The 23457-nt window shown below is 52.3% G+C and overlaps 2 protein-coding genes across 3 annotated transcripts in view; one reads left to right on the top strand and one right to left on the bottom strand.

Annotated features, from left to right (window-relative positions):
* The first annotated feature begins 1252 nt into the window (after positions 1-1252).
* C17H22orf31 (chromosome 17 C22orf31 homolog) lies at positions 1253-4486 on the top strand. Its single transcript, XM_052654473.1, has 3 exons — positions 1253-1321; positions 2288-2737; positions 4058-4486. Exons 1-3 carry the CDS (start codon positions 1253-1255, stop codon positions 4484-4486), a joined length of 948 nt encoding a protein of 315 aa, XP_052510433.1.
* A 3888-nt stretch (positions 4487-8374) lies between these two features.
* The window catches only part of ZNRF3 (zinc and ring finger 3), a 141857-nt gene continuing 126774 nt past the window's right edge, over positions 8375-23457 (bottom strand). For both annotated transcript variants that reach the window (XM_052654892.1, XM_052654893.1), the window contains exons 3-9: positions 17335-17409; positions 16802-16933; positions 15349-15459; positions 14238-14405; positions 12049-12151; positions 9644-11413; positions 8375-8610 (exon numbers count right to left, since the gene is read on the bottom strand). In XM_052654892.1, coding sequence (XP_052510852.1) covers positions 8567-8610; positions 9644-11413; positions 12049-12151; positions 14238-14405; positions 15349-15459; positions 16802-16933; positions 17335-17409 — 2403 coding nt within the window. In that variant the 3' untranslated portion in view covers positions 8375-8566. The remainder of the gene's footprint in view (positions 8611-9643; positions 11414-12048; positions 12152-14237; positions 14406-15348; positions 15460-16801; positions 16934-17334; positions 17410-23457) is intronic.

Here is a 23457-nt window from a genome sequence, read left to right as displayed (position 1 = left end):
TAGGCTTTTTAGTTCTATAGCACACATCAAATTACTCTGAATTATTGGTAAAGAACATGAGGATTACTCCTGGGGCAGTGTCAACTGAAGAGAGTTACACGGAAGGGAGAGAAGACAGAATTTAAAGGAGCTTGAAGAGTATGTATCAGCTGCCATCTGTGTGAAGAGCTCTGTGCTAGAGATTCTGACTGCTCCGAGAGGCAGAGCAGTGTTGCTCAGTGATTGAGTCAAAGGCCCAGGAAAGTAAACACATTTGAGTGTTTGGAACGAGGGGGTAAGGAAAAGTCAACCGCAAGACAGGGAAGGAGCCGGAACGAGGTGGTAAGGAAAAGTCAACCGCAAGACGGGGAAGGAGCGAAGGGAAACAGAGGCGTGGTTCCCTGTGTCTTGCCCTTCTGTTCTAACAATGTGGAATAAAGGCAGACCATAGCCCCAGAGCAGGGGCGCACTTCTCCGGGGCTCACCAACTTTGAAAGGATGCCTGCCTGACCAACCTCCAGACGTTTGCAAACGCTTCCCAGAGACAAACCCTTTCCGATGCCCTGCTCTAAAACTGACCCACCTCTCGGGAGGTGAGGCCAAGGCTCTGCCACTGAGTGGGCCCCATTGTCCTCCTGAGCGTCTGTGGGTCCAGATGCTGGCAGCCTGGAGGCGGTTCCACGGCGACCTGCGGTGCGGTCTGCCTGCGACTTTGATTCACTCCAGGCACAAAAACAAAAACAAACAAACAAAAAAAATCAAACAGGCAACACATGTGATTCCAGGAACTCCTGCCAGACTCATGCTGTTTTTCCATCATTTCGCTCTCCTCCTCCCCTGGGGAGGGAGCCTCCTTTGGCATTCTGCACATGAAATGTCAAAACCACCAACGGGGCGAGCACCTGATAAGGAGCTCAGCATTGCCCAAGAGTTCCCAGGAAGAGGCGTCTTTGTTCTCGTTTCAAGCCCTTGACACTGCTAACAGCTCTAATTACTGCATTTGCCATGGGATGTAAAATAAAACCACATTCCAGAAACCATGTAGTCTCCCCGGGAGAGACACGCGGGCAGAGGTAGGTGCCCAGGACTGCAGGAACGTGTTCTTTCATTTCTGGTCCCTAACTTTGGCAGCCGTTCTGAGAACGTAACAGTACCTTCTTTATGTGCACGGAAAAGGGCCCTTGTGCACAGGTAAAGATACATCTCACTACCTGTACCCACAAACCTGGTCTGCATATTTGAGTATGCTGCGTGCAGAGGGTGCTTCTTAAGAATGTCAGGACCTTCAAAATTCACCCGAGCCATTTTTGGGAAGAAGAGGGCTAGAGAAGTTCCTGAGGCTGTAAGCACAAGAAAATAGAACTTCTTCCAACATAAATCAACTATAAAAATCTGATGATGTAACACCCACCCACACCCACATCACAAACCAAAGTGACATCACAAATACTAGAGATAATGGTTCAAAACTGCCTGCATGACAGCCAAAATCTAAACAAACAGCAGTTTGCCCATGCATGACTGAGGCAGAGAAAGACAGGTGATAGAAATATTAAAACAAAGCAAAACAAAACAGAAAAAGGGAAAAGAAAATACATATTTCTTCCCCCTACTAAGCTAGCTAAAATAAAGTTTAAGGCAACTGAAATATGGTAAGGTGATTTTATTTTATTATAGATGACATTTCTTAGAAAGCCAGGTCTCTTTTAAGTGTGTGATTCTAATCTCTCCAAATTGTTCTCTTGTTCTTGGCTGGTCCTGGGAAATGGGGGCCAGCATCATTTACCTTGTACTTTTGCCTTTATAGACCCCAGAGTATATTTCCCTGCTTAGCAGCTTTTCTTGGCTCATGGCAGTCTGGTTAGAAGCGATTTCAGGACTTGGCGAGATTTTTACCTGCTGTCATTTCTGGGTTGTAGCAGAGAACTGGCTACAGCTCTGTAGGCAGCTCAAGTGATCCTGTCTCCCGTTCCTCTCCCACTGTGGTTTCCCTTAGCTTTCCAGGAGACAGAAATTGCTTTCAATTCCTTATAAATGCTCCCCAACCCTCCCTCCACTTCCAGTGCAAGCATGCTATGCTCTTTGAGAACCTGACCATCACTGTGACGTTGTGACGTTACTATTGCTTTCCTACTTGGTACAAAATGCTTTGGTGAGCAGGAGAGAGGATATGTAGAAAGGTTTCTAAGAGTTTTTGCGGAAGGAATGATCTTTAAAAAGATGTTAGTACATGACCTCCAAAATAGACCTTCTAGTGTCAGCTTGAGAATTGGTCCCTTTTATTCCTCTCTCCCCCTTATGATTCTAGCATCCAATCTATGTGAGACGAGAGGCCAGCATCGCTGCCTATGGACTCCGACAGTCTATCTTACTGAACACCAGGCTCCAGGGCTGCTATGTGGACAGTCCCGCTCTCACCAACATCTGGACAACGAGAACGTGTACTGAGCCGAACACCACCGCCCCCACACCAGGTCCCACCTCTTCTTGGGAAGTTGTAAAGGACCCAGTCATTGCCAGTTCCTTCTCCCTGGTGAAATTGGTGCTCAGGCGACAGCTGAAGGAGACATGCTGCCCAGTGCCACTCAAGTTTGGAGACGCAAAACCCTCCAAGAGATTAAAGCCCAGGGACGATGCAACAGGGAAAACCACCCAGCGGGGCGGAACAAGAAACTCCATCAGTTCCAAGAGCAAGCAGCCAGCAGGGCAGCGGCCAGGCTCGCCCAGGCACAGGGGGCCTGCAGGAGGCGTCAGTGAGGTAGGAGAGGGCTGGTGGCGGAGGAAATGTGACAGAGGGGGAAGAGGGAAAGGTAAGCTAGGGATTCCCATGAAGAAGAGGAAATCCTGAAGTTAAAGATGGCATGAGGGGGTGGGAGGGAGTTAGGATGGGGGTGGGGGATGTGATATAGCAGAGAGAATACGAGATCTGGGGCATGCCTAGGTATCCTCTGCCCAGCTCAAGAGGAGGACAAAGTGGTTTTCAGAAGCAGAGACAAAAGGAGCTTGATGTGAAGGGAAAATGAAGATGAGAAAGGCTCAGAGACACACGCCTGAACCCCAGAGCTGAGCCTCAGATCTAGCAATAAATCTGAACGTGGAGAGCTTGGCGTCCAGAGGCCTGATCTGCGTCCAGCTGTTTCTCCTGGTGGCCAGCAGAGCTCAGGAAGCGCCACGTGGGAACCTGCTGCACAGCACAGGGGGCTCAGCTTGGTGTTCCATGATGACCTAGAGGGGTGGGACGGCAGCGGGGCGGGGGGGGCGGGGCGTGAGGTGAGAGGGAGGTCCAAGAGGGAGGGGACAAATGCATGCATATGTATCTCATCGACTTCATTGTACAGCAGAGACCAATACAACGTTGTAAAGCGATTATGAAGAAAGTGAAAGTGTAGTCACTCACTCATATCGGACCCTTTGCAACCCCTTGGACTGTAGCCCACCAGGCTCCCTGTCCTTGGGATTCTCCAGGCAAGAATACTGGAGTGGGTTGCCATTCCCTTCTCCAGGGTGTCTTCCTGACCCAGGGATCAAACCTGGGTCTCCTGCATTGCAGGCAGATTCTTCTACTGAGCCACCAGGAAAACGGGGTAATTATATTCCAATTAAAAAAAGAAAAAAAGAATGCCTCCTGGAGCTAGTCACTCAGGGTTCTGATCCCAACTTTGTAATTGGCCTTTGTCATCCATAAAACGGGGAGTGACAGCCCTTCCTTCATAGGGTTTCATGAGAATGAAAGGAGTTAGTACACACAAACGGTTTTCAAGCCGAGGCTGGCGCAGAGTAGATGCTTGGGGTCCTGTGTGGCACTCTGTAGGTGATAGCCATGGCCCACCCAATGGCTGTGTGGCCTTGGGCAAACCCATTCCCAGCTCCTTGCCTTTAGAGCCATCTCCCGCTGACCTTCCAGTGTTGTGGCAAATCGCTCACAGAGGCGTCCCTAAAGGAATTCAGTAAACTAGAACATGCTAGACAAATGTTGGTTGTGGCTGTAACCAAGACTCAGGGACACAAATCCCAGATAATTATTCTGAGCTCCCTTCTCAAGTTTTAGCTTTGACTTCTCTGCTTTCTTCCTGGCTAGAGTAAAGAGAGTTCAAAGGAGAAAAAAGCGACGGTCTGCCAAGATCTTGAGAGCAGATATGCTGAACATGTGGCTGCCACCCAAGCGCTATCCCGGGACATGGGGACAGCGTCCTGGAAGGGCCGAGCCTCACTTCCTGAAATCAGGAAGAGGCAGCAGTTGTCCGAGGATGCGTTAGTCATCCACGGCCTCCCCACTGAGAGCTACCAGGCTCTGTACCACGCTGTGGTAGAGCCCATGCTGTGGAATCCTTCCGGGACCCCCAAGAGGTACAGCCTGGAGCTGGGCAAGGCCATCAAACAAAAGCTCTGGGAGGCTCTGTGCAGACAGGCTGCCGCCCCTGAAGATGCTCAGAAGGACCCGCGGCCAGGCAGGAAGCGGCTGGAAGTCCACAAGGAGCCTGTTGAGGAGGCTGTGCCCAAGAAATAGCTCAAGAGGGAGAAATAGGAACTGGAGTTCACAGGATTAGGATGTTCTCTGCTGGATGTCTGAAAAATAAACACTGCTTTGCACCTTCCATGCTATCTCAGAGCGCTTTACAAATCAGTGACTACCTTCCCCAGGGCAGGGGGGAAGCAAGCACGGATGGGTAGGAGATTCACTTAAGATGCAGGGCCCCCTCTCCACCTTCAGGGTTTGGTCATTTCCAGGCTGGACACTTAAGCCTTTTCCCTACAAGTCCCTTTCCCTTAAAGAGGGGCTGGAGGCCCTCAGTCTTCCAAATAGGAAAAGGCCTGGCAGGTGAAATTGATGGTTACATCCAGCCTATGGTCCCTATTTTTAAAAAGTAGGCTCCTGGGATTCCCCCCTCCCCTGCCACACACACACATAGGGCTGAGCAGAAAACTTGCCACCACCACCAGGGACATAATCACAAATGCTCACCCGGGACGTCACCCGGATCCCCAGTTACCTGAATGCTGTTTACACAGAAGCCACCGTGGGTGACAGGCACTGCTTCACACACAGCTCTCCTCTGTGGCATCTGTAAGACCTTTACCAAACAGAGCAACGACAACATATAACACATACTTGATAAAATTGTATTTTTTTTTTACAGTCATTTGTACAGTTTGTTACAAAACCATAGAAGACTACAACTTGTTTTAAATCATTTTTGGTCGGCAAACATGTAAAATCTGTGTGCAATTATCATGTATTTACAGGGCTTCATGTTAGTCATTTTCAATGATTATTCCAACAATGTCACACTCTCAACATAAGACATGGCTTAAGATAAATATATTAGTAAATAAATATTCTGAGAACATATTTCCATAAATGAAATGTGCTGCTATACATATACAGAATATACATAAGTTGTTTTCTAGCCTTTAAAACATTTTTTTAAAATGGTAATGTTGGAGGAGGAGCCCTTAGACAACTTTATTACAAAATCTTTACAGCAAAAGTCTTTACAAAATATCTTTTAAGTGCTATGGGAGAAATATTTTTTTAAAAAAACATTTTAAAATAGTGCCTTGTTAGACCAATACAATAGAGTTTATATAAAGAATAGAAAAAGGCAGTTCTGTGTAAAAAATAATACTCTTGATTAGTAATTATTTTTTAGACCTCATTTTAAAAGCATTAGTCCTGCATGAGCTTTGAGTAGGGGCTAGCAGCACATTAGGGAGGGTGTGGGCAGTGGGCAGCAGAAGGAGCTTTATAAAACGGCGTGGGTTAGGGTCAGGGTCAAGGAAAGGGAGAGGCGAAGAGACGGAGAGTTAAGGCCAGCATCCCAGGGCTGTGGCCACAAAGAGGTACCTGGTGGACCAGAACTCCCCAACCCCCATTTTCCACTGGTTCCAGCACTTTTCAATCTACATGGCTGCCCTACACCCAAGGCTGGGCCATTGGACCATGCCCAACAGTCACATTCCTGCTCATGGGTGTGTGTGTGTGTAGGGGGTGGTTCTCAATGGAAGATTCGAGGCTTCCAGTTTCCACGTCTACATAACCCCCACACGCCACGGAGAGGCCACGGAGAGGCCACTGAGAAAAGATACTCATCATTATTGGAGTCTTACGACTTCAAAGAAGACAGTTCTTTTGACTTGAACAGTGAGGCAATATAGTTGGGTCATTATGCTTTGTGACCCAACACAGATTTAAGACAATGGTTAGAGATTTCAAAGTCTGAAAAATTCATTCTTCTGTTTCTACCACCCTATAAAACATGAAAATTAAATGCGTTTCTTTTGCCATCTGTAGTTACTGTTCTTTTCAAATGAAAATTGGACACATTTATTCTAATAAGCCCAGTTGAAGCCACATGTTCTCCTCGTCCATTTATTGCTTAAGGCTGTTGAGGAGCGGTTTTTTTCCCCAGTTGGGACTAAAGCAAGCCACTTTGGGGGGTCGGGTTTCAGACAAAGAGGAGAATATGCACTCGAAGGCATTAAAAACAAACAAAAAACACAAAACCACAAACAAACAGAATCTCAACAATGAGAAGCTGCTTTTTGTAGTCCGTGTTAGAAGCCCCCATCCGTTCCCTATGCAAGTTGCTGTCCTCTGCAGCTGCTACTTTCAGCCCCAGGAATAAAGGCGGCCCAGATTACACGTCACCCGCTCAGGCGCTGCCCACACCCTCACCAACAGGTGTGCCAGGCACAGGTGGGGCTGGGGGTGGGGGTGGCCTCAGAGGGATGTCCCACGGCAGAGACTAGGGGACAAATCTCACCACAGTGAGCCCCTTAATGGGCAGATGGCTCAATCGTTTGATGCTGAGATTTCTTTCTGACAAATCCTGGCCAGAAGTAAGTAGATGTCCTCACCACAGGCTGGGCTTTTTAAGAAAGGGATTCAATAAGATTCTCATTCAAAATGTTCTGGTGCAGAGCCTGGGCTGACCTCCCCTGGGGCAGACTGGAGAAGAGTCTTACAGTCCCCTGGCAGAGGTCTCCACTTCCCCACCTATGGGGGGCCAGGACTCAAGGTTCTATTCGGCAAATGAGCATTTCAGATGACAACAAACACCTGCTGAATAAATGAATAAGCAGAAATAACCAGAAGAGTTAGCAGACACAAGGGCTAAGGTGATTAGTTTCCTTTAAAAAAAAAAACAAACACTTCTCTTTTTTAAGGACAAGAAATACGTTGGACAAACAGGCTAATGATCCCTGATCTGAAACAGCTTTAAATAGATTCTCCCTTTTAAAATGGAAACATCTTTTTAAAAATGGTTTGGGTTTTTAAACTCTCCCTCCCTCTTAAAACGACAACAACAAAAGAAAACAACGAAAGGCTGGAACAATATACAAAAACCTACCCTTTGGGGCTAAACTATCTGATAGTCTCTTTCTGTCTCACGGAGAATCAATACATAATAGTGCATTAGGTAGAAAGGATAGTAGACATTTGCAGGCGAGATGAGCAATTTCAGCCATGAGGCAGAGGGCTGAACAACCCTGAAGCGATGGGATGGGAAACTTTCATACGGAGCTCAGACCCTATGGGGTCCCTGCCACTCGCCCCTAGGAAGATATCCCAAAGTCGGAACAGTCCGGGGGCGTGGCCGCGCCCGCTGGGACGCATGCGCACAAGCCCACTCTGCTCCAGGGTGCCCTCCATCCCTCCCCTCCCCCAACTTGGGTCAGACACCGAGGCTGCAAAACCATGTACATTCATTCCTCCTGGGTGTCTGTCCCCACACCCCACATCGAACCATCTCTGCAGCCAGTGGCGGGAAGCCCAAGATCAGGGCTCTGTCCTATCTAGGACGCAGACCAGAGGGGACAGGGGCGACAAGGGGACCGAAAGCCCCAGTCACCCCAGGGCTTACGTAGCAATGGCTTGTCCCGGCTCCCCAGTGCGGCAGGCCTTCCGCCCGACCCCCGGCTGTTGCCATCAACGGCCTGCAGGTGCGGGCTGGACAGGCCTGGCTTCCGAGGAGGCCTGACGCTTTGTACGTTGGGATTTGCCACGAGAAAGAAAGAGGCAGCATTGCATTGTTCCTCAGAGTTTGTACCCATATCAACTAGCTTTACTTCAAGTTTCTGGTTCATTTTCTAAGGCAGGTGTAGCCCTGAGCTTTTCAAAGGCCTGAGCTCCCTCCAGGGAGACAACAGTATCTACACATGATGTGGTTAATGCAGCAGTGATTTTCTTTTTCAGCAAAAGTTGGCAGTTAGGGTTCTTTAAAATATATATTTAAATAACTTTTTACATTTACATATAATATCTTAAAAAAAAATAAAAGCAGAGAAGTCAATCCCACACACCTCGGAACCCCAAGCACACACACTTTACAAAACAGAAGAGTAACATGTTATCAAAGAGGCTAAAGACTCAGAATTTTGTCTGTTGGTTTGTTAATGGTTGGGGGGGGGGCGGTTTGCCACAGGTGGCTCACATTTTGGGTTGAGAAGGAGGGCTCTCTTTATTACCACTTTTGTGTTTGTCAAAGCTAAAAAAAATTTTTTTTTTGTTTTCTTTTTTCTGTAGGAAGTCAGAGTTTGGAGTCTCCATACAGTTCCCATTTCCAAGGAAGAGTTCCTTCGGAGCTCAGGCTCCAGGGCTGCCGCTGTCCACCGGGCGAGATATCAGTCCTGGGAGAGAGAGAACCACCGTCAGGGGAGGGGGCCAGGCCCGCAGCCTTTGGGCACCACGTGCAGGGACCAGGCAAGGGACCCAGGGGCCCATCCCCTGGGGGAGCTTAAGCCGAGATCTGCAGGAGAGAAGCGGCAGAGGCACCTGGGGGCTGGGACCACCTGGCATGTTAGGGGAACAGGATGGGGGCACGGGGTGGATGACATCATGAACAAGGAGGGAAGCGGGAGGTGGTCAGAGGGGTTGGCAGGGCCTGATACAGCTGGGAGAGGGGTCTACATTTCTAAAATTCAGAGGGTAATGGCAAGTCAGTGAGGGGTTTTCTGGTGTAAAGACAGACTTAATGTTTAAAAAAAGACAACTGTGGCGCTGATGTGGAACAGAGGACAAGATCAGCCAGAGGAGACTAGTCAGAAGGCTACAACCCTCACCCTGGAGAGAGGGAATGGGCCTGGCTGCGTGGGGAGCAGCGGAGACCCTTGTGGGGTTTACTGTGGAGATGGAATGGTCCTGGAGCTACTCAAAGGTGCTAGGCTGCCCACCATTCACTCCTGAGACAACATGTTTGGAAACGTTATCGCAGTTTGACCATGTCTGCTCAACCTCATAATAAAAGATCTGGACTGGAATTCTGCCTGTCTTTAGCTAAGTTTCATTTTTCTGGGGATTCCTCTTTCTGGATGCGGGGCAAACCAGCACACAGGGTTCTCACAGACAGACCGTGGAGCCCAGGACCCTGAAGCAGAAGGGGCAGGGCAGGCTCAGGGCTGGGGCCTGGACATCCGGGTGGGGAGCCCTGGAGGAGAGGTTGCGGAGGGTCAGGTGATCTGCGTCCAGGGCATCTGGGGGAGAGGTGAGGGATAAACAAGGCCCACAGGTCTGGAGCACAGACAAAGGGGTAGGTGGGGGAGTACTACCTGGAAATCACCAAGTACTGGGGTTTAAAGCCAAGAGCACCAAGAAAGTCAACCAGGAAGTGACCATGGGGAGAGAAGACCCCAACCCGGGCCTGCTGTCACCGTCCACTCTCACCTGCAGCCTCGGGGGCTGTGGCGCTGGATTCCCGAGTGTCCCGGAGGGCTCTGGGGGAGCTGGCCCTGGGGGCCCCCACATCCTCCGGAGGGCAGCCAGGTGGCCGTGGTGTCCTGGCTGGGCAGCACAGAACTCGCTCTTCTTCTTGGGCTGCTCCCAGGCCCCTGTGGGGCCACAGGGCATCTGGACCGGGCAGTGCCCCACTCCAGGGGCTGAGGCCACGGGTCCCCTGGCAGTCAGAAGGCAAGCCCAAGTCGCCGTCCACATCCTCTGGAATGATGGGGACGCGCTGACTCAGGTCCCGGGCCCCGGGGTGACAGCCGGGCGGGGGCTCCTGGGCCAGCGTGTACTGCACGCGTACCGAGCAGTCCTCGGTGTAGCAGCCGCCGCCCCCGCGGCCGCGGGCCACCTGCTTCTCTTCATAGAAGCAGCAGGGCAGGCCCTCGTACTTCACCCCGTCCGTCCTGGGCAGATGGTCCGGGTGAAGGCCGTACAGGCCCTGGGAGCTTGCGGGCTGTGGCTCCCTGCCCGGGGGGCCGCACCCCTCACAGGGCGGGGGGCCCAGGTACAAGGCGCCGCCCCCGGCCGCCCCCGCGCCGGGCTCTGGGGCGGGGGCTGGGGGCTCGCAGCAGCAGGCGCACGACGGCCCCTCCCGGGCCCCCTTCCAGGTCCTCCTGAGGTCCGGGGCGGTGCCGGGAGAGGCCTCGAGCCCCCCTTGTGAGGTAGAGCTGTGGGACCCCCGGGGCTCCAGGGAGGAGCTGCTGCTGTAGTTCATCTCCAGGCTGCAGGTGGACAGCTGGTCCCCCGAGGCGGAGGCCGAGACTGAGACGGGCCCGGGCCAGGGCTCCCCTCGCGCGGCGCCGGGGCCCCGGCCTGAGGCCGGGAGCTCTTCGGGGGCCGGGGAGCCATCGAGGCGCACCACGGGGCCCCGGCCCGAGCCCCCCACATCGCCAGTGCGACAGGGGCTGCGGCTGCGGTAGACGAAGGGGTCGTAGTCGCTGCTGAGCGAGCTGCGGAAGGTGGAGCAGCTGCCGTACACGCCCTGGTTGCTGACCTCCGTGCAGTCCACCACCGAGTCGCTGGACGAGCAGCGGCACTGGCCCGAGCTGCCGCTGCTGCTGCTGCTGCTGCTGTCGCTGCCCGGGCCGTCGGCCAGGTAGCCGCTGCACACCGAGCGGTGGCCGTGGTAGCAGCTGAAGCTGGACGCGCTGCCGCTCTCCAGGGGCGAGGCCGGGGCCGCGGGCGCGAAGAGCAGGCTGCCGCCGCCGCCGCCGCCGCCACCCGGGGGGAAGGCTCGCGCCGGGCTCCTGGGGCCCAGGCTGGCAGGCGGCTGCCCCTCGGGCTCGGGGTAGCTGAGGCCCCGGAAGTAGTAGTGCTGGTACATGGTCTCGTACTGCGAGAAGCAAGCTGCCTTGGAGAAGCTGCGGCCGCTGAACTTGGGCCTGCGGAAGGGGGGCGCGGGCGAGTAGGGCCGGTGCTCCAGGCCACAGCGGTGTGCGGCCAGGCCGTGGTCCAGGTGGAGGGGCGGGTAGCCGCGGATGTAGGCGGGGGTCTGTGGCGGGAAGAGGCCTTGCTCCGCGCGCCGGTCCACGGTCAGCAGCGTGACCGGATTCCCGTGGGCATCCATGCTGGTCCTCGTGGGGTAGGCAGGCACGGCGCCGGCCCTGTGCACGCGGCCCGGGTAGTGCACCGGCAGGATCACCCTCTGCTGCCGCCCACGCGCCAGGCTGCTGGTCTCCACGCACACGGCGCTCGGGTTTCCCTTTTGTTCTGGGGAGAAGCGCAGGAAACAGGTCAGCGGGCGGAGCTAGCTAGAGGGGCAGACACTGGCAGACTGAAGCGGTTGGCACTGAGGGGTTTTGGCCCATTCTAAGCTCCCACCAAACCCGGTCACGCAGGCAGAGGCCTCCTGCTTCTCCACTCTCGGGGTGGTCACTCCTATTAGGGTCCATCTCCCACCTCCCAGCTGCTCTGAGTGACAAGAGCCTCCAGAGAGGAACCAAGAGAAGAGAGAAAAGGCCCTGACTCTCCTGGAAAAGCGGCTCCGGGGAGGGCGCCCTGCCTTCTGGGCCCTCAGCACCCCCACAGTGACACAGCATCACGACCCCGAGGTAGCAGGCAGGGCGCATGTCACCACTCTTGTCCCGCTTAAGAGACTGTGGGCCCAAGGCCTGGAGAGGCCGGGGGCCTGGTTCTAAGGCCAGGAACCCAGTTGTGTCAAAGCCAGAGCTCAGACCCAGGCTGACCCTCCAGCAGACCTCTGCAGGCCCCCCGGCGCCTCCAGGTCCTGGTGGCAGTGCCTCGGTGGTCTGCCGGCTCACCAGCCTGTGGTGCCCGTCCTGCTCCCACTAGGCACCCGGGAAAGACAGTGCCTCTTGGCAGGGACAGAGGCAGCGGAGCGTTACCTATGATGTTGTGTCGACAGTGGGGGCAGGTGTGGTGCTGCAGCAGCCAGGGGTCCACGCACTTTCTGTGAAAGCGGTGAGTGCAGGGGATGACCCGCAGTTCCTGGGGCAGGAGAGAGGACACAGAGCCTGAGCGTGGGCCAGGGCAGAGAGCGGTCCCCACATGCTTCTTTCTTCCCGCGGGGCCGGAGTGTGGACCAAGGAGCCCAGTGCACCGAGGCGGTGCCCAGAGGCTCCCCCACCCCCACCTTTGGCTCCAACCACAGTGCTTGGTGTCAAGGGAGGAAGTAGGCTCCCTTCTTGCCTCTGGAGGAGAGCACTCACATTCGGGCCACTCACACAGGCCTGCCAGAGCTGTGTGCTCGAACAGGGTGCTCAGCCCGGGGTGTGAGGGACAGCTAGGTGCGCTCCAAAACCTTTTGCATTTCTGGGATGGTGGCTGGCTCTGGATACCCAAAATGAGGTAGGTAGAAAGGACGATGCCTGGGATTCATGACTGACGGGTGGGACAGCAAAGGGGCAAAGTTGTCCCACCTTTCCCTTCACTGGACCCTCAACATTCACCTGAGGGCACATGGTCTGTAACAAAACTCCCAACATGGAGAGGAGGTGATGGGGTTCTGAGGCAGGCAGAAATGCCTCTAAAGTTCCTGCGCCCAGAGCACCCTCTGGACTTGCCACTTCTGATTTTCCATTCTGACCAGCTAAACGTAGTCACATTCCAACTAACCCCTAAGGCTGTGCCTGACCGTGCCAAGAGTCCTACCTAGATTTTCTCATGTGACCTTGGTGATTACTTGGAGTTCAGGCCAGTCTTGGGCTTGTGTCATAAGCAGAGGCACAGAGACTCACCCAAGATCACAGAGCTGGAACCCTCCTGGGCCCAGATGAGAGCTCAAGCAGTCTGCAGGTAGAGACTGTGTGAGACTGTTCATTTGAAGGCCTCTGTAAAACCTTGTTTTTCATCCAACAGTCTACACAGTGGCAGGACACTTTCATCAAAGGGGTGTCAAATGCCTGCAACTAACTCTGAAGTGGTCTGCCCCCTATTCCCTCAAATGTGTGTTTATGTGTGCCTCTGCCCGGAAGGAAATGAAGCAGATACAGGAAGTGACTCTCAGTGAATGATAACAGTATTCACTGTATGATTCTTGCAACTTTTCTGAAAGTTTGAAATTTTCAGAAAAAAAAGCTAGAAGGACAAAGGAGACATCACATCCTTTGTCCTTACTTTCTTTTTTTTTTTTTCTGTACCAACCTGGCTTGTGAGATCTTAAATCCCCAACCAGGGATCGAACCTGAGCCCCTGGCAGAAAAAGCGTGGAGTCGTAACCACTGGACCACCAGGGCAGTCCCCTCCTTTGTCTCTTTGTAAGTAAAAATGGGTGCAAGTGTTCCACACAGCGTTTGGGAGAGGACTGTATGAAGCTGAGTTCCAGAGTTTTCAGATGAGCAATGCGAAAATTAAGTGTTGCTGTGGTTCTGTTACTAAGTCATGTCTGACTCTTTCCTGTCTCTCAGAGTTTGCTCAAACTCATGTCCATTGAGTCGGTGATGCTGTCCAACCCTCTCCTGTGTCGCTCCCTTCTCCTCCTGCCCTCAATTTAATAAGTGTAAATTAATTAATTGAAATTTAATTAATTTAAGAAGCTCCCCGCTCCCCCCCCCCCCAACCTTGTGGCTCAGCAGTAAAGAATCTGCCTGCCAATGCAGGAGACCGGGGTTTGATCCCTAGGTCAGGAAGATCCCCCAGAGAAGGAAATGGCAACCCACTCTAATATTCTTGCCCGGGAAATCCCATGGACAGCAGAGGAGCCTGGTAGGCTACAGTCCATGGGATCACAAAGAGTCAGACACGACTGAGTGACTAACACTTTCACTTTCTTCAAATGTAAATTAACTGTAAATATTCCTAAAACCAGAGTTACATACATTACTGATCAACTTGTGTTCAGCCAGGTCTCCAGGTGAGAGTGTCTATGCATGTGGCCACCCCCTTCCGGGGGGGGGACAGCAGTTGGAAGGCCTCAGGATGCCCCCAGGCCACCTGGCAGGCTCAGCCCTCATCCCACAAGGCTGTGGGGAAGGCCCGCGGGGCCTGTCCTTCTGGGTCCCATGTGCCCTCTGCGGGCCAGTCCACCTCATCCTCGGATCGTCCCCACGCAGCTGGGCCCCGCCCCCGCCATTACCTCCCCGTCGATGTACTTCTCCAGGCAGATGGCACAGTCAGACGTGGAGCTGCTGCTGAGCGTGTCCAGGGCCCCGCAGCTCCCCTCCCGGCGCCCCTTGCTCTTGGAGTTGAACTTCCTGGTTTCCATCTTCTCCAGGGCCTGCACGGCCAGCCTGTTCATGGAATTCTGCGCAGCAGAATGTGGCCCGTGTGAGGGTCTGGGTTGTGTTAACAGCGGCGGTCATCCCCCGGGGGGCCACGGTCAGCCTAACGCTAGTCTCCATCCGGCCAGGACAGACTGCTGAGGAGTCACTAAACATGGAGAGACCACGGCCCTAGAGCACAGGTCTTCCAGACTCCCGAGAGTCCACCGCACTGGCCTAAGCAGCGGAGCCGGCAGAGGTCTGCTTGAGTTATTTGGCCAAGTCTGCTCTGGGCTAAGGGCTCCTCCCTTCACTGAAGAACGTCCCAAGGGCCAATGAATAACGCATGGGGGTGCTCAGCACTTGGCAGACTGGACATGCTCGACAGACACCAGCTGCTGCCCTGTCGCTGACAGCCCACCCGACCCTCGGCACTGTCTCTCTGGGGACATCACACTGCTACACCCCTGAGAGTCTGGACTCCTGAGTGTCCCTCCATTGCCCTCTGCCCCCAAACCCTTCCTTCCTGTAAGCACGCAGTGCTGTGTCAGCCGGGGCACTAGGGTGGCTCCTCTGTTCACTGGGAATCGCCTGGAGAGCCTGGTAGATGCAGATTCGGACGCAACAGGTCTGGGGTGGGGCCTGAGACTCTGTGCGTCTCCCACGCTCCCAGGTGATGCTGAGCCTGCCAGTCCCCTGATCATATCTGGGGAGCAGGACTCTCGGGCTCCATGTTAACATTCAAACATTTTTTTGGAAACACCCGTGGCTGGAAATGGCACCAGTGCTCGGCCCTTGTATTGAGAGGACTGGCCCTTCTGGAACAGAAACAACTCAGTGCTCTTGGCTCTGCTCTGCTTTTCTCCATCTTTGCTGGCTCTGGGCCAGCAGGGAAGAGGCTGCAGTATGGGGGCAGGACCCTGCCCTGGCCTGCACCGGCAGTGGGGCCTCAGGGATGAAGCTGACGGGCCATTCTGGGGCCATTACCTGACTGCGTCGCTGCTTCAGCTTGATTTTGACAAGGAGGATGAGGCAGACCAAGGAGACCACGACGAAGAAAGCCAGGAAAATCCCCATATCGAAGTACTCAGTGGGTTGCTGGAACAGAACAGACATAGTGAGTCACGGCGCTCTTCGGCCTGGGGATGAGCACACGCGCTGGGTCGGCTCTGGGCAGCGGAGGGATGGAGCCACTGGGCTGCGTTTCCCCTCCTTTGCGGGACACGCCAGGGCTTCTGCTAACAGGCGCCCGGTGCATTCTCTGGGCCCAGGGAGTGCCTGTGGTGCGGCTTGGGGAGGCCTGCCGGGGTCTTAGCCAGGCCTCCTAACAGCTGGGAGAACTCTGCTCACTGAGTCCGGCTCCCTGCGGAATAGCGCAGAGTCCGCCGAACCCGGTGGGAGAGGCCCTTCCAAATAAACACAAATATCACATTTATGGGACAAAGGAGTGACTGTCATGTTTTGAGGGAACAGTGATTACTAACCATATAATTAATGGTTTACGACAACTCAGAAAATTGTACGCTGCTTCCACAAATATCAGCTTCCACTATTGTGAGTCATATTTACCAAAGCACTCTTTTTTCCCTTTAAAAAGCAGCCAGCAAGTCAGTTCTTCTGCAGACTACCTCTAGTTTTAGTCCTTACCTTTCCCTCATGGCATACAGCCTCCTAAAACCTTACAACCACCTGATCTGGGACGTGCATTTGGCCCGTCAGAGTGGAGTTTTGCTCACTGAATGCTACGAGCATCTGGGTATTTTTTGCGAAAGGATCCTCCTTTATGTGAATATTCCAATATTTGGGAAGAGGAAATAAAGCATCTATGGAGCACCTGTCTCAGGTTCCTAGAGTCTTGAGCCTGAGGTTGTGCAGAGGATGCCAACAGCGTGGCTTTAACACAACTAAGAGAAGCCTAGAAGACAAAGCTGTTCATTAACCACCTGGAGGTTGTGAGCTCTGACCCCAGTTGAAAGCTTACATTTCCAGATTCTAGTACAGGTCAGGGAGTTTCGGTAAATACACTTGCCCCACAGGAAGGAGGAAGCACAGGCTTTATCCTCTTAGTGAAGACCCACAGGAGGAGGGAGACCCAGGAAAAGCAGCTGAGGGTAGGGCGCCCTTCCCTTCAGTCCTGAGTCAGCCTTTCACGGGAAGATGGGACAGAAAAGAAAAAAAGACAGGAAGTCACCCAGAGGGGACGCTGGGTGGAAGAGACACCTGGTCACAAGTCATCTATATCTGGAAACGCTTTTCAGATGCCCTCAAGTAAAACTGGTAATCTCTCCCTGGCCTCTGGGCTTACATCTGCTATAAACCTGCAGGTCCCTGGGGCGCATCAGCGTTTAGATGGGGAAAAAGCCGGAAGCAAAAAAAAAAAAAAAAAAGGCCGAAGCCAGAAGGGGCAGGTGGCGGGGTGGGGCAGGTGGCGGAGGCTCACTCGAGGGGGACGGTGTTGGATCCGCGCGCGCGCCACTTTCTGCTTGTTGACGATGTTCATCAGCTTGATCGCGTCTGCACCCTTCACATACACCACCGGCCTCTTGAGCGGGTCTTCTGAGCCCTGGTTCAGCTAAGCAAGGAGAGAAGGTGCTACTTAGAAGACGAAATTACTTTCAAGAAGCCAGAGAGAGAGAAAGAAAAGCTGGAGGAAAAGACCACGAAATTCCCTTTTGAAAATCCCCAAACACCAGCATCATAGGCTGGGGGCTCCCAGGCAGATGAAGCTGAGGATGCCCCCTGTTTTAGGATGAAAGGTCTTTGACAATGCCTCCCAGCCCCCAGCTCCCTGGCTCTTAACCCCTCTCAACACACTCGCTTTGGAGGACGACGTGCAAACATGGATCACTAATGAGGGCAGACAAGCACAAGGGCCCCGAAGACCCAGGTGACACGACCGTGAGAAGCCAGGCTGTGTAAGGGAGGTGCTTCTCTCAGGGGCCCTGCAGCCTTGGCCTGGCCCCAGGAGCCTACCTGGTCAATAGCTTCCGGGTTTTCAGACACATCGAAGATGACAGCAGTGGCTCCCCGCTGCACAGCTCGCTTGGCCTAGAAGAGTGAGAAAGAGCCTGTATGGACGTTCCCAAAAAGCTAGCTTTGGAAATCTGACCTGTATTCAAATGCAGAATGTGATGGTCATGAACTTACGTGACCGGGAGAGTTACCAACTTTCCTACGCCTCAACTTAAGTGAAAGTCGCTCAGTCGCATGCCACTCTTGGCGACCCCATAGGCTATACGGTCCATGGAATTCTCCAGGCCAGAATACTGGAGTGAGTAGCCTTTCCCTTTCCTTTACCAGTGGATCTTCCCGACCCAGGAATCAAACTGGGGTCTCCTGCCTTGCAGCGGATTTTTTACCAACTGAGCTATCAGGGAAGCCCAAGCCTCAACTTGCCTGTTTTTGTTTTTTTTTTTAAAGAAGGGTGTGGGGAGTGGGGTGGGGATGGAGGTGGGTAGGCAACAGCGCCTTGTTCAGTTGAACCTGAGAACTAGATGAGTTAGAAATGGTGAAAATAAATAACTGGGTACTCAATTAACCTCGGTCTCCCTCTTCAGCCTAAGCCTTAATGTCAGACTACAAACTGACAACCTGCCCCGTCAGCATAAAGGTACTGGTTTCAGTAATTTCTGCTGTGAACGCAGGGCCACTGGCAACAAAAGCACATGCCTTTGGTCCTTGTCTTGTGGTCCTCCTTCTTCCCCATGTCGTCCAGCCCTGCAGTTAGAAGAGCCTGTGACTATGTCCAAGGTAATCTCAAAATGGTCCGTTTTAATAATGGACATGAGCTGAAGACCTTTGGAGATGCTGTCGGGTTGGGGGAAAGGCTACGAGAAATAATTGTAAATGGGGATTTAGAGCTGTTGGCTGCCAAACCTGGCCGCACATCAAAAACCACTTGGGGAAGTTTGTCAAGCAGATTTCCTGGCTCAGACCACAGAGCCTGATTCAGCAGGGCTGGAGTGAGGCCCAGGAAACTGAGTTCTGAAAGTTTTCTGAGGATTCAACCATTTGGGGGAACTACTGATCAGACATGAAATGTTTTAGGAACAAATGAGAAGCGGTGGAATTCTGTTTTGGGGGGTGGAAAGGATTCCTTTCCATCCTGGTGAACCTTCTAGTTTCATGTCCAGCTAAGGGAACAACAGGGTAAAGCTGAGGAAGAATCAGACGTAATCCTTGCTTTTAAGAACCTGAATCTTGTTAGGGAAGCAAGACTCCTCCAAAGGTGAGGGGTGGGAGAAGGGACCAAAATGAAAACCCAGCCTTCTATAAGATGGATAAATGATGGCCAATACTCAGAGGTCAAGAAAGCCTCTATGGGCCAGACTGCTTGAGAAAGAACTAAAGCGGAATTCCTTCCGTAGAAATAATCACTACATGGATACAGCATGGGAAAACCACACTGAGCCTTAGGCTGGAATGTGGCTAGGGCAATGCTACATCAGCCCACCAGAGGGCAGGCTTGCCCCACAGCTGCTACAATAAGGCAGCTCCCTGTACTTGGTACAAGCAGGACAGTGAACCCTTCGGGATACAGTGAAGCCCTCCGCATGTTAATGAGCTCAGGCACCTGAGTGCTGTCCTTGTTCTGCTGAGGACCCCTTCCCGTTGGACTGAGATTCACTGTACTTGGTCTGCTCTGCTGCTTGCCGGTCTCAGCCTGGTTCCCCACTGGGCACGCCCCCATCAGGAGGAGCTCCTGGGTGCTGTCCCTGGCTCTTCCAGACAAGCTGCTGATGGGGGTTGGGTCACTAAGTCTCTTTCAGTCCCCAGCCTCAGTTTCCCCACCGGTGAAGGAGGACAGGACTGTGTCGTGAGGACTAGTCTCGGCCACGCAGAGGCGGCGGGCTGTCCAGAGGGCTGCAGAAAGAGCTGTGATGTCTGTCACCTGCCTCCGGCGAGAGGATGTGATGTCCCTGTGAGAAAGTTTGGAGCCAGATGGTGTCACTTTCCTCCATAAAGCTGTTTAGGGGCACAGACCCCTTTGCCCGAGGTCAGTAGGTCCTCGGGGGCCCCAGTAAGTGGGTGCCAGTCTTCTGCTCAGGGGGTGTGTGAGTCACCCAGTTGTGTCCACCTCTTTGCGACCCCATGGACTGTAGCCCACCAGGCTTCTCTGTCCATGGAATTCTCCAGGCAAGAATACTGGAGTGGGTTGCCATTCCCTTCTCCAGGGAGTCTTCCTGACCCAGGGATCAAACCCAGGTCTCCTGCATGGCAGGCAGATTCTTTAACAAGGAAAATCCTCCTGGCCTTGTTCATAAACTGGCTGCCAATGAGGAAATAAACAGGATCTCTCATTCCTTTACTGGCTTTCAGTCCCTGCACATCAGACAGCACCGGAGGGGACTGGGTATGCAGCTCTGTCTTGCTTGGGAACTTCAGTGGAGGGCGGGCCAGTCTCCTGGTTTCTCTCATGAAAACAGCAGGTCAAGAACATGGAGCTTAAATCCTGTTTATAGCTCGACTGCAGACACAACCAGGTTAATACACAGGGTCCAGGGCACCAATATTTTGTTTGAGAAAACAATCATTCTCACAGTTGGCTTACTTTAAAAATTAGGTTTAATGTAAGCTGCTGTTGAAGTAAGGCTGTATTTCCTGCACACAGGACTGGACACGAGGGGGGTCAGGATTACGTTCAGAACTCACTTGTCAGGAGCAGGCTTGGGATTTAAAATGTTGTTGTTGTTGGGTCTGACTCTTTGTGACCCCATGGACTGTAGCCCATCAGGCTCCTCTGTCCATGGGATTTCCCAGGCAATAGTACTGGAGTGGGTTGCCATTTCCTCCCCCAGGGATTGAACCTGTTTCTCCAGCTTCACAGGCCAATTCTTTACCACTGAGCCACCTGAAAAGCCTGGGTTTAAAAATAGGCCATGAATGATCCACATTTTGAAAATGACACATTGATCATACTATTCCCAAAGCAAATGAAAAAACGTACTTGGTCACACAGTTCCCCCTCCCCCCACATTTTCAGTTTAAACATGGCTGCGGCGTCCTTGAATGCTAGATCTTTCGTGTCTTCTGTAGTCAAACTTGGGCCGGAGAGTTATTTCAAAACCTCATCTTTATAAAGTCACACACCCAGTGTCCAAATTTCTCAAATTGAGGCTGTTTCAATGGATGTCTAGGGAAGACGCCTTCTGGTGGACGCTTCTAGTCAGTCATTGTAGCTGAGCTTAGCTGGAGAGGGCAGTTGCCCCTGATCTGTGCACAGACTAGATTAAGAAGAGCTTGAGAAGGGTGCGGGCAGCAGAAAGCAGGTGGGACCACCAGGCCAGGCCTCCCAGAAGCAGCCGGAGGCCTGGCTTACTGATCTCTGCGCACCCTTCCCTGTGCCCCACTCACACGGGTACGTTCCCACCCTCCGGCACGTTCCCACCCTCCATCACCGCCGCTGCTTCCACCAGGCCGGGACAGGTCGGCCCCAGCCAGCAGGTGACCACAAGCCCCACAGCAGGATGTGGACTAAAAGGTTGTCACGGTTCCTTATTTACCTTTCCAGGCCTGCTAGACCCGAGGCGACAACGTCTACAGCCACTGAGACATGTCACGAAAGCGCCAACATCTGCAGACTTTCGTCTTGCAGAGTACAAAACGTCAAGCTCTAGAAGACGGGACCTTACGTGACTGGCACTTACTGCAACACAGGACCCCTGTGGTTATTCAATAAACACTTATTCTGAATGAGAGCAAGTTTGCCTGGGACTGTGCTCTCGGGGGCCTGCTCCCTGAACGTGGACTGTCTTCCCCCCCAAGGAACTGCTTCTATCGATAGAGTCTTGAATTTCTGGATGCGTATTGTGCATTCTGCTAATAGTCCCACTACCACCTTGGAGGTGGAGAGACCCACAGCCTAGAGTCTGCTTGGGTTTCGATTAAATTCAGGAATTCCAACCAGGGATGGACCTGGCACTGATCCAAAGTGTGCAGTTACACCCAGACTGGGTTTGGGGCCTGGTCCTACACCACACCGGGGCTTCCCAGGTGGCTCAGTGGTAAGAATCCGCCTGCCAATGCAGGAGCCCCCGAAGATGTGGGTTTGATCCCCTGGATCAGGAAGATCCCCTGGAGGAGGGCATGGCAACCCACTCCAGTGCTCTTGCCTGGGACCATGCCATGGACAGAGGAACCTGGTGGGCTACAGTCCATGGGGTCAAAAAGAGTCAGACATGACTGAGCGCACACACAGATTCCCACCCCGTAGCTCCCCTGCAGAGCCCCTGGGAACAGACCGTTTCTTCTGTGGATGTGGGGTCCCCAGTGCTTAAACTTTATTGTATGAAAACTTTCGGTGGAATACCACCTGAATTGGACATAACCCAAAAGATGGCCCACAATCTCTCCTTTGTCCCTCACGCCTGGCCAGAGCATAAGCCAGGAAGCTGGACTGTTAGCATTGATACAAAGACTTGTGTCTTCAACCTCTTACGGGAAGTTCTGACATACGGGGGCTTCAAGCAGACTTTTTCTTTATTTGTCTCTATTGAATATAAGTCTGTGTTCTGGGTTTTTTTTTTTTTTTTTTTTGCACTTATCATAATCTTCCAACAAGTCATTTAAAATTTTTGTTAATATCTTTAAGGCTGTGATAGATCCCTTCAGATACCCTGCTCACTCATATCTTTTTGATATTTGGGCTATTTCAGTTTTTTTATTCTTATAGTTAATGCCATGTTGAATGAATCTTGGCTTACAGGTCCAATCCTCCTAGGATGGAGGCCTAGGGCCAAAGAAAATGAAGATTATTAAGAATCTTTATACAATCCACATAAGATTTTAATGCTCCTCCTTATAAACCCACTAACTCTTAATTTATCTGCAGCAAGGACAAGATAGGATGACAAGGACAATAAAAGACAAATTTGGGTCAACAGATTTAACTTCTGGATAAAGTAGCACATTGGGGAGCTGGCTAGGAAGAAGGCTGGTCTGAGAGATACTTCGCACGTGTAAAGACCTCCAGAGTGAACTATAATGAGTATTGAATCTTACCTAGCCTACTGATGCTTCAAGGTCAAGTTCATGTGCAAAGCCTCCCACGTAAGACTGGTAAATGCTTCTCTTCAGTCAGAAGTAGCTCTTACCCCTGAGTTCTAATACCTGTAAAGATTTCTCCTCTGCCACTTACCACTTTCTATGATGCATTTTCCTCTGCAAAGGTGACCATCTTTACTATTTTTGCAATTAATAAAAGTAACATGCTTGACATGAAAATTCAAACATAACTCAGAAGTTGAAAGCAAAAAATAACCGACTTAGTACCTCCTCAAATCCCAGCTTTATAACATAACAACAGTGTGGTTTATATCCTTCCATGTGTTTTTTTTTTTTTAATTCATGTATCAGCAGGCATAAAATACATACGTATATATACACTCACATATGAAAATATACTTAAAAATAAATTGGATGTATATAATCTGTTCTCAACTGTTTTCCCCCTTATCGCAACAATTTACTCAGCAACGTTATGTGCAGTGATGCAAAAAAGCGTTTTTCTTCTTACCAGCTACATATAGCCTTCCATTACTGGGTGGACCGCCTCTCTGCCGGGCATTCAGGGGCCCTCTGCATCTTCTCCATCAGGATCAGTGCTGTATGTACAGGCTTGTACTCACATTCTGGTGGCATCCATTCCTTACATCGCTACACGTGGTCCTGTGGAGTCAGATGGCGCTAACATCTCACATGTAATTGTCTTGGCTGGCTGCTAGGCTCACCCGCCCTGGGGTCTGTGGAGCCAGGACATACATCTGACCCGTGTCGCTGCCCAGAAAAGCCTAACAGAGCAGACCGCCCTGGGTGGGTGCAGCCCACACTCGACAAATTCACATAGTAGGCGGTGGCAGAGTTTAATTCTGTTTGTGGTGCCATTTATGACTTTATTCGTTCGATGGCAGTAATTAACCAGTTACTGTGGGTGCTAGGCCGGGAGGATGAACACAGTGAGCAGGACGGTGGCCGCCCCGTCCTCACGGAGCGTCCGTTTCACCAGCAGTGCTGGGGCAGGCCTCGCTGAAGAGCCTTGGGGGAGTTGTAACGAAAGGTCTGAGTGTTCTGTTCCGAGGGCCAATGAATTAGAAATAA

The sequence above is a fragment of the Budorcas taxicolor genome, chromosome 17 (assembly GCF_023091745.1).
Source record: "Budorcas taxicolor isolate Tak-1 chromosome 17, Takin1.1, whole genome shotgun sequence".
Taxonomy (NCBI): domain Eukaryota; kingdom Metazoa; phylum Chordata; class Mammalia; order Artiodactyla; family Bovidae; genus Budorcas; species Budorcas taxicolor.
The sequence above is the reverse complement of the archived record's forward strand: the minus strand, read 5'-3'. Positions and strand labels throughout refer to the sequence as shown.

Excerpts from the sequence above, each read along its gene's own strand:
- C17H22orf31 (XM_052654473.1), top strand. The coding sequence starts at position 1,253 with ATGTCAGGACCTTCAAAATTCACCCGAGCCATTTTTGGGAAGAAGAGG. Across the intron at positions 1,322-2,287 it reads CTAGAGAAGTTCCTGAGGCT|CATCCAATCTATGTGAGACG; the intron begins GTAAGCACAAGA and ends TTATGATTCTAG. Across the intron at positions 2,738-4,057 it reads CTGCAGGAGGCGTCAGTGAG|AGTAAAGAGAGTTCAAAGGA; the intron begins GTAGGAGAGGGC and ends CTTCCTGGCTAG.